This window comes from Dermacentor silvarum, chromosome 2, assembly GCF_013339745.2.
Source record: "Dermacentor silvarum isolate Dsil-2018 chromosome 2, BIME_Dsil_1.4, whole genome shotgun sequence".
NCBI lineage: Eukaryota > Metazoa > Arthropoda > Arachnida > Ixodida > Ixodidae > Dermacentor > Dermacentor silvarum.
This window is the reverse complement of record NC_051155.1, coordinates 140850165-140860849: the sequence shown is the minus strand read 5'-3', so window position 1 is coordinate 140860849 and position 10685 is coordinate 140850165. Positions and strand designations below refer to the sequence as shown.

The 10685-nt window shown below is 48.6% G+C and overlaps 1 protein-coding gene across 1 annotated transcript; it reads left to right on the top strand.

The window, feature by feature from the left end:
- Window positions 1-1918: 1918 nt before the first annotated feature.
- On the top strand, window positions 1919-9951 carry LOC125943544 (fibrous sheath CABYR-binding protein-like; the record flags this gene model as incomplete). Its single annotated transcript, XM_049662921.1, has 2 exons — window positions 1919-3537; window positions 8018-9951. Coding segments are annotated over exons 1-2 (2628 nt in total), but the record flags the coding sequence as incomplete, so codon positions are not given.
- Between the last annotated feature and the right edge of the window lie 734 nt (window positions 9952-10685).

Here is a 10685-nt window from a genome sequence, read left to right as displayed (position 1 = left end):
CAAAGCAACAGCGGAAGGGCCAGTTGGCGCACCTAGTCCCTTAGCCGATATATCTGAGAACAGAACCTTAGTCGAAGTAGCTGAACCTCAAGCAGAAGCCAAAACGACGGAAGAAATGCAGGCACACACTGAAGAAGCAGCACCAGCAGCCGAAACCGCAGCTCAGGTCGAAAGTAAACCTCTTGTTGAGGCTACTGCTGCAGAAGAAAGAGGTGAGCCGGAAGCCAAAGCAGATATGAAGCCACCTGAAAAAACGGAAGAGCTCCCCCTTCACCCTATTGCGACGACGCCAGGCCTACTTGAAAGGGACAGTACGATTACGGAACATGCCAATCTTGAAGAAATCAAAGCAACCGTGGAAGAGCCACTGGGCGCAACTTGTCCCTTAACCGACATATCTGAGAGTAGCAAAGCCTTAGTTGAAGTAGTTGAACCTCAAGCAGAAGCCAAAACGACGGAGGAAATGCAGGCACACACTGAAGAAGCAGCACCAGCAGCCGAAACTGCAGCTCAGATTGAAACTAAACCTGCTGTTGAGGCTACTGCTGCAGAAGAAAGAGGTGAGCCGGAAGCGAAAGCCGATATTCAGCCACCTGAAATTACGGACGGCCTTTCCCTTCAACCAAGGATGACATCAGGGCAAATTGAAGGAGACATCATGACTACAGAACATGCGAAGCCCGAAGAAACCAAAGCAACAGTGGAAGGGCCAGTTGTAGGAACGTGTCCCCTAACCGATATGTCTGAGGATACCAAAGCCTTAGTTGAAGTAGTTGAACCTCAAGCAGAAACCAAGACGACTGAGAAAATTCAGGCACCCACTGAAGAAGCAGCACCAGCAGCCGAAACCGCTGCTCAGGTCGAAAGTAAACCTATTGTTGAGGCTACTGCTGCAGAAGAAAGAGGTGAGGCGGAAGCGAAAGCAGTTATTCAGCCACCTGAAATTACGAATGAGCTTCCCGTTCACCCAATGGCGACGGGAGGGCTACTTGAAGGGGACAGCACGATTACGGAACATGCCAAGCCTGAAGAAGGCAAAGCAACAGCGGAAGGGCCAGTTGGCGCACCTTGTGCCTTAGCCGATATATCTGAGGAGAACAGAACCTTAGTTGAAATAGCTGAACCTCAAGCAGAAGCCAAAACAACGAACGAAATGCATGCACACACTGAAGAAGCAGCACCAGCAGCCGAAACCGCAGCTCAGGTCGAAAGTAAACCTCTTGTTGAGGTCACTGCTGCAGAAGAAAGAGGTGAGGCGGTAGCGAATGCAATTATTGAGCCACCTGAAATTACGGATGAGCTTCCCGTTCACCCAATGGCGACGGGAGGGCTACTTGAAGGGGACAGCACGATTACGGAACATGCCAAGCCTGAAGAAGGCAAAGCAACAGCGGAAGGGCCAGTTGGCGCACCTAGTCCCTTAGCCGATATATCTGAGAACAGAACCTTAGTTGAAGTAGCTGAACTTCAAGCAGAAGCCAAAGCGACTGAGAAAGATCAAGCACATACTGAAGAAGCAGTACCAGCAGCCGAAACTGCAGCTCAGGTCGAAACTAAACCTGCTGTTGAGGCTGCTGCTGCAGAAGAAAAAGGTGAGCCGGAAGCCAAACCAGATATTCAGCCACCTGAAATTACTGATGACCTTTCCCTTCAACCAAGGACGACAGCAGGGCTAATTGAAGGGGATAGCATGACTACGGAACATGCGAAGCCTGAAGAAACCAAAGCAACAGTAGACGGGCCAGTTGCCGGACCTTGTCTCTTAAACGATATATCTGAGGATACCAAAGCCTTAGTTGAAGTAGTTGAACCTCAAGCAGAAGCCAAAACGACTGAGGAAATTCAGACCCACACCGAAGGAGCAGCACCAGCAGCCGAAACTGCAGCTCAGGTCGAAACTAAACCTGCTGTTGAGGCTACCGCTGCAGAAGAAAGAGGTGAGCCGGAAGCCAAAGCAGATCTTCGGCCACCTGAAATTATGGACGAGCTCTCCCTTGACCCAAGGGCGTCGGGAGGGCTACTCGAAGGAGACAGCAGGATTACGGCAGTTGTCAAGTCGGAAGAAACGAAAGCAGCAGCTGACGAGACAGTTGGCGTGCCTTGTCCCTTAGTCAATATATCTGCGGAGACCGCAGCATTGGAGGAGGTACATGTACTTCAAGCAGGAGCCAGAGAAACTGAAGAAATTCCAACTCACGCTGTCGGAGCAGCGCTAGCAGCAGAAACTGCACCTCAGGTCGAAACTAAACTTCCTGGTGAGCCTACTGCTGGAGAAAAAAGAGGCGAGCCGGAATCCAAAGCACATCTTGAAATTACGGATGAGCTTCCCCTTAACCCAATGGCGACAGGAGGGCTGCTCGAAGTTGAACGAGGATTTACCGACGCCTTCTTTGAAGGAAGTGGGTACAAACACGTGATACCACATAGTCGATCTGCAGTTGCGGATGAGCGGGCTGTCATTACAGATATTAAAACCGACGGTTGGGCTTTTCCTCCAGGTTCTGCACGAGAAGAATTCATGTGGTTGTATCCTAAGGTAACGGGGGGTTTGCTAGAAGTAGATGTTCTGACGTTTGGACCCATTTCTGTGCAAGAGGAAGGAACGTACATGTCGTCTGCAAAAGAAGAAAAGGAAGGGATTCCAGTTGAAAACTTAGGCCCCGTCGAAAGAACCATGTCGGTGGAACACGCGAGTGCATCAAATGAAGCTAAAGGAGCTTTTGGTGGTCCTTCGGTTGCACTTTGTTCATCAGATGCTGACGTAGCAGGGGTTCTTGCTGAAAAACTAGCACCCACATCTATCGCAAAAGCCCTGCCTTTCACTTCAGCCAAAGATGTAAGCGATGGACCAGAGCAAAATTCAGCCAGCAGACATGCGCGCGGCAACAGAATTGTCTCCCAGCCAACTTCGCGAAACTGAATCCCTCGACGAAATTGAAAGGGGAGCAAGAGCTGTATTTAGTACAGATGCTGCTGGAGCTACACATTTTGCATTTAGTGTTAGAAAGCGCTCTTTGACTGACACTTGCTCACAGACTCAGCTCCCCTCGTCTTCTCTCAAGCGCTGTCTGTCGTGGACGTCTGCTCAAAATGCCGCAAAAACACCGGTAGGAGAGGAAGTAAAAACGCTCTTCGTTGATGCGGGTGTTCTTTTTGGTGGGCCGCAGTACGATGCAGATCAGGTCTCTCTGGACCGCGCATCTACGTCCTCACAGGCCACCGCTGATATAACCGACCCCAAGAAAAGTTTTCCTGTGACAGCTCAAAATGCTTTGGAAGTTGAGCTGGGCTTTGAACCTACTACAGATATTGACGTGGCCACAGATCAGAGTGGCCGCTCACAGTCATCGTCTACGCCAGTCGGACAGTGTTTGCCGTTTAGGGAAGGTGGTGTTCCGCCTGCTATATTATCTGAGCACCATCATTCCCCTGAAGTACAACCGTCGGATAGCACGAGAGAAGGTCGCCCATCTGAACTTGAGGAGCTCAAAGCAAGCGAGGATGGTGGCGGTCACTCGGCAAAAGGAAGAAAAGCAAGTAAGTAAAGAATATAAATGCTTCGTATGGTACTCGACGTTTCTAGTGCATTTAACGGATAGCCGGAATCAACCGCTTCAGTTTCTCATGACGATATATCGCCATTGTTTCCTTGAAGGAGCTAGAAACAGCGGAGAAACTTTTCAACCCGTCCCACAACCACAATACATTTTATCTATAGCTTCCCAAACTGAAAGATGCGTTATAATTTTATAACAAACATCTTTGGTGCCGTTTCCAGCGCCAGAAGAAACCGAAGACCTGCGCCTTCGAACTCGTGAACAAGTTGGTAACGAAGAACTATTGCGTTCAGCTGCCCCTTGTGCTCTGGATTTGATTGGCAACACGCTCGTGGGCGGTACAAGCTCTCCTTCTGGTGTAGGCGTGCCTGAAATCTCTTCAAAGTTTATTCAAGGAAAGCAAGCAGGGAGCCTGCTTTCTGCTTTCATACCAAAAGCAGGCGTCGGGGTTGATGTTACAGTAATTGCTGCACAGGTGGACGCTGTGACACTAAGAAAGGATACTGTTTCTTTCAACACAGAGCTTGTCGAATACAACGAGCAACAAGCGGCGAAAGGAGCACCCAGGGCAGGAGAAATAAATGCTGATAAACTTCGTGCCGATCAAGAAGGAAAAAAAGATACTGTTCAGACAGCAGCGCACTTACTGCATAATACGGAACAGTATTCCTCAAGAACGAATGCCCAGATCGAAATACCAGCAGTGACCACACCGGCAGAAGTAGTGTTAGAGGTTAATGATGCCGTAAATTCTGACGCGGAGCTCAAACACCGCGAAAAAGAGGTGAGAAGAGGCTCTAATAGTGAAAGAGTACCGGCCATCACTACAGAGGCAGAAGTTCGACCGGAAGTAGAAGAAATATCTGCTAACAAGGAAGTGAAATACAAAAGACGATTGATGGAGAAAGAAGCATCAAGTTGTGAAAGTATGAAAATATCGGCGCCACTTGCCGAAGGTCAAAGATGCAAAACAGAAGCTCTTCTCATGGCTGAGCATAATCTGCCTGACGTCGAGAAGTGTTCTCCACAAGCGAAAGTTGAAGCAGCGCCGGCAACGGCCAGCGCACATGAAGGAATTTCACCGGAACAAAAGGAAGCCGTCCTCGCCAGCAAACAAGCAGTGGAATGCCAAGGAAACTTGGTAGAGAAAGAAACACAAATTGACGCTACAGCAGAAGGTAATATTTGTAAGAATCGAGAACATGAAGCCTATGCAGTTCAGCCGGTAGGACCTGCGCTACCAACTGTGGAAAGCACGCCAGAAACAAAGGTTGAAGCAGAAATTCCGGCGACAAACTCGCAAGCTGAAGTCGTTTCGGAAAGAAAGGATCCCGTCTCCATAAACAAAGAACCTGAATCTGCAGAGAGCATGTCCAGTCCTAGAGGAGCAATTGCAAACAATCCTTCGACGGAACATGTACATACGAGCACGGAATCACACCGGTCACAAGTACCAGTCGAAGCCGAAATACCAATGTCTACTACAACGCCAGAGGTGCCCTCAGCTACGAGAGATTTTGTTTCTCCGAAGACAGAAGTCGTTGAGTACGAGGGAAAATTGGGCGAGAGAGAAGAAAATGAAAGAACTGTCCATATTCAGTCACATTTAGGCACCAGTGAGCAAATCAAGGAGTACGCTACTGCTTCGACGGGAGAAGAGCTCTCTAAAACTGCACTTTATCCAGCAGACCAAAATAAGGGTAGTAAGATGTCGCTGACCAGCGCTGTTGAGCACAAAAAACAAGAAACTGAGAAATCTGTCAGACACACAACAGAAGTTCACATTTGTGAAAGAGAGCCTACAAAGACCGAAGAGCTCCAAGTTGCAGAAGGGAAATATGAGGCATTTTACCTCGCTAATGAACAGCGCCGTATGGAAGTTGCTACTGCAAAGAAGGATAAGATCCAAGCGGCGGACCGACATGTTCCAAAGCCGTATCCAGAAACAGAAGCGCTGGGGACGTGCACCAATGAGGCAGTATTGTCCGATGCCAAACTCGTAGCGTTAACGAGCAGAGAGGTTTTGGGAGGGGTGCACACAGAGCACGAACCATCAAGCCAACCGGCGCTTCTGGCAGGTTCGGCGAACGAGACCATTGATGCTGCTTTAATTGACCATGGCCTCCCGGTAGTAGACAATCACACGGTGCAATCAGTTGTAAGAACAGCAGAACCTACGCATAAAACAGCGGAGGAATCAGCGATTGCGGAAGCGAAGCATGCTGATTGGAAATCGGAAGAAAGGTTGGAGCATCAAAATTTATCGGAGGAGACTACCGCGGAAAGCAAAGCTCCACTTGCCATAGACCATGATCGAGAGACACAGCCTACGCTTCCTAAAGATTCTGAACAGCGTGAGCGTTCATCTAGTGTGTCAACGGATCATGAGAAGACAATTCCACCAGCAGAAAGTGACGATTTCCTTCCAGAGGGAATACCAGACCCCGTTGCCAGTTTAACAGGATTCTTCGATGAACATGGTACATCGCAAACAACTCTTCAAAAGACTCAAGAGCACAGCGTAATTTCTGGTGGGTTGCACGAAAAGGTTAACATAATTAAGGGCACTGGATCTCCAAAGGAGGAAAGCCACCTAAGCGGAGCAAAGAGAGAACTCGAAACGCAGTCAGCGTGCATTGGCAAAGACACTGCCGTGGAGAGGATTAAAAGCTGGAAGTCGCCTCCTGCACTCACCGAAGATGGAGCACTTTCTGAGAATGCAAGCGCGATTTCACAGGAACGTGCTCAACAAGAAGGATATGAAGACACTGGAGAACTACGACAGACAGAACAAAGAATTACCACCAATTCCCTGATCAGTGGAGCCGAAAAAAAGCCATCCTCTGGAGAGAAGGACGTGGCGTTACCAAGAAAAGAAGGCGTTGACCACAAGCCTTCTTTTTCTGGAAAAGATGAGTCACCAGAAGGGTCGAAGGCTGGCAGTCACCACCTGCAGTTATAGAATAGTACGCACTTCCTGAGGATGCAAGTGCAGTTTCACCAGAAAATGGCAAGCGGGATGCGTACGAAAGCACTCGAAAAGTACAGAACACAGAAGAATGGCCTACCGCCGAAGCCTTGCCCTGTGCAGCCGAAATGAAGTCATCCCTTGGAGAGAAGGACATGGTGTTGCCAATCGCAGAAATGGGTGAGCACAAGCCTCCTCTCTCTACAAAGGCTCAATCATCCGGAGGAGTTGAAGGCTGGCAGTCACCGTCGGGAGTTATGTAAGAAAACGCACTTCCTGACGATGCAAGTGCAGTATCACCAGAACAGGCCAAACAGGAAGGCTACGAAGGCACTGGAAAATTACTGCACACCAGAGAGTAAAACATATCAAGTCAGGTCAAATCAAGATTTATTTACAACATGCACGAAGCACAGTGTAGAAGGCCACCCTGGCAAGAAAGCAGTAAGCATACAGCTTAACGAGGTCAGGGGGCCATCACCAGGCAACAGCAGCAGTGCACACATCCGTAATATAAACAATAACCTGTTCGTAATGGTACAACACGTGCTATATATGCACTTCCCTGGACATAAATAAACCTACATACATGTATAAGCATTACGAGCACATTGCAATACGCGTAAATAATATAACCGCCAGGGAAATATACGAGTATACTGTTACACTGTTAAACTGAACGGTAATAAGAGCAGTAATTAAAAGCAACAATAAAGAATGTGCACGTTCAACTTACAAGAAATGAGTATACATGTGATCAGTACATTCCGAACATGTGTGGACACAAACAAAATCTACAGGTATCGAAAAGACAAATGAAATTTATCAAAGACAAAGATATCGCACAATTGCGTGCGCGATAAAACCGTATCTCTATTTGCGTACTTCTGCTGTTGTTTTGATGGCGCGGGTACGTTGTAGCTCAAGGCTTGCATAAAGTAATTTGTTCCACGGTGCTTTATTATCTATCTTTCCGATCCTCCTGTTACACGGGTGCTGGGGTGTGCTACGAGGGCTGACACATTTCTTAGGAATTGTGTGTGTTTGTGTTTTATCTGCAAAATGCCATTGGTGTAGGAGATGGTACGCATAAATAGCGTTGACGTTAATTATCCCGTTTTATTGAAAGAATGATTTTGTAGGATGTATATTGAACTTTGTTAATATAAAGAATAGTTTTAATTTCGAGTAGCAACAGCTTGTTAATGTTACGTTGTGTTGTTGTAGCCCATACTAAGGTGCAATAGCTTATATGCGACCGAAAATAGGAATGATAAAGCTGAAACATTACACGAGGTGGGAGGGAACATATGACGGCATCTAAATAGCACAGAACGCGCAGCAGACCATTTTTTTACGATGAGGTCTATGTCAGTTCCATATCATGTGACTAGAAAATACAACGCCCAAAATTTTGTGTTCCTGTACCATATCAAGCGAGTGGCAAGCTATTTTTTATAAATCGATGCATGACAAAAGATTTTTTTTGCAGCAATCACCGAAGTCTTGTCGAGTGATATCGAAGCGAAGTCATCCCCTGCAGAAAAGGATGTGACGTTGCTAAGGACAGAACCTGCTGAGCACAAGCCTTCTCTTTCTGCAAAGGACCACTCCACGGAGGGCGTGGAAGGCTGGCAGTCAACGCCAGTAGTTACAGAAGAGGGCGCACTTCCTGAGGATGCAAGTGCGGTATCACCAAGCCGCGGTGAGCAGGAAGGCTACGAAGTCACTGGGAAGGAACTTGACACCAGAGAAGAAAAGCATATCACTGATGTATTGCCCAATGCAACCGAAACAATGTCATCCTCTTTGGAGAAGGACATGGCCATGCCAATGACAAAGTTGGCTGAGCAGAAGCCTCCTCTTTCTGCAAGGAATCAGTCCTCGGAGGGGGTTGAAGGCTGGCAGTCACCGCCTGGAGTTACGGAAGAGGGCGCACCTCCTCAAGCAGAAGCCAGAACGACTGAGGAAATTCAGGCACCCACTGAAGAAGCAGCACCAGCAGTCGAAACTGCAGCTCAGGTCGAAGCTAAACCAGCTGTTGAGGCTACTGCTGCAGAGGAAAAAGGTGAGCCGGAAGACAAAACAGATATTCAGCCACCCACGGAAGAGCTCCCCCTTCACCCAATGGTGACAGGAGGGCTACTTGACGGGGATAGCACGATTACGGAACATGCCAAGCCTGAAGAAACCACAGCAACAGTGGAAGAGCCGGTAGGCAGACCTAGTTCCTTAGTAGACATATCTGGGGAGACCAAAGTCTTAGTTGATGTAGTTGAACCTCTAGCAGAAGCCAAAAAGACTGAGGAAATTCAGGCGCACACCATAGAAGCAGCACCAGCAACCGAAACTGCAGCTCAGGTCGAAACTAAACCTGCTGTTGAGGCGGCTGCTGCTGAAGAAAGCCGTGAGCCGGAAGCCAAAGCAGATATTCAGCCACCTGAAATTACGGAAGAGCTCCCCCTTCACCCAATGGTGACAGGAGGGCTACTTGACGGGGACATCACGATTACGGAACATGCCAAACCTGAAGAAACCAAAGCAACAGTGGAAGAGCCAGTAGGCGGACCTAGTTCCTTAGCAGACATATCTGGGGAGACCAAAGTCTTAGTTGATGTAGTTGAACCTCTAGCAGAAGCCAAAAAGACTGAGGAAATTCAGGCGCACACCGAAGAAGCAGCACCAGAAGCCGAAACTGCTGCTCAGGTCGAAACTAAACCTGCTGTTGAGGCTGCTGCTGCTGAAGAAAGAGGTTGGTCAGAAGCCAAAGCAGATATTCAGCCAAATGAAATTTCCGATGAGCTTCCACCACACCCTATGGCGACAGGCGGGCTACTTGAAGGGGACAGCACGATTACGGAACATGCCAAGCCTGAACAAACCAAAGCAACAGTGGAAGAGCCGGTAGATGGACCTAGTTCCTTAGCAGACATATCTGGGGAGAACAAAGTCTTAGTTGATGTAGTTGAACCTCTAGCAGAAGCCAAAAAGACTGAGGAAATTCAGGCACCCACTGAAGAAGCAGCACCAGCAGCCGAAACTGCAGCTCAGGTCGAAACTAAACCTGCTGTTGAGGCTGCTGCTGCTGAAGAAAGACGTGAGCCGGAAGCCAAAGCAGATATTCAGCCACCTACGGAAGAGCTCCCCCTTCACCCAATGGCGACAGGAGGGCTACTTGACGGGGACATCACGATTACGGAACATGCCAAGCCTGAAGAAACCAAAGCAACAGTGGAAGAGCCAGTAGGCGGACCTAGTTCCTTAGCAGACATATCTGGGGAGACCAAAGTCTTAGTTGATGTAGTTGAACCTCTAGCAGAAGCCAAAGAGACTGAGGAAATTCAGGCGCACACCGAAGAAGCAGCACCAGCAGCCGAAACTGCAGCTCAGGTCGAAACTAAACCTGCTGTTGAGGCTGCTGGTGCTGAAGAAAGACGTGAGCCGGAAGCCAAAGCAGATATTCAGCCACCTACGGAAGAGCTCCCCCTTCACCCAATGGCGACAGGAGGGCTACTTGACGGGGACATAACGATTACGGAACATGCCAAGCCTGAAGAAACCAAAGCAACAGTGGAAGAGCCAGTAGGCGGACCTAGTTCCTTAGCAGACATATCTGGGGAGACCAAAGTCTTAGTTGATGTAGTTGAACCTCTAGCAGAAGCCAAAGAGACTGAGGAAATTCAGGCACCCACTGAAGAAGCAGCACCAGGAGCCGAAACTGCAGCTCAGGTCGAAACTAAACCTGCAGTTGAGGCTGCTGCTGCTGAAGAAAGACGTGAGCCGGAAGCCAAAGCAGATATTCAGCCACCTACGGAAGAGCTCCCCCTTCACCCAATGGCGACAGGAGGGCTACTTGACGGAGACATCACGATTACGGAACATGCCAAGCCTGAAGAAACCAAAGCAACAGTGGAAGAGCCAGTAGGCGGACCTAGTTCCTTAGCAGACATATCTGGGGAGACCAAAGTCTTAGTTGATGTAGTTGAACCTGTAGCAGAAGCCAAAAAGACTGAGAAAATTGAGGCGCAAACCGAAGAAGCAGCACCAGCAGCCGAAACTGCAGCTCGGGTCGAAACTAAACCTGCTGTTGAGGCTGCTGCTGCTGAAGAAAGACGTGAGCCGGAAGCCAAAGCAGATATTCAGCCACCTACGGAAGAGCT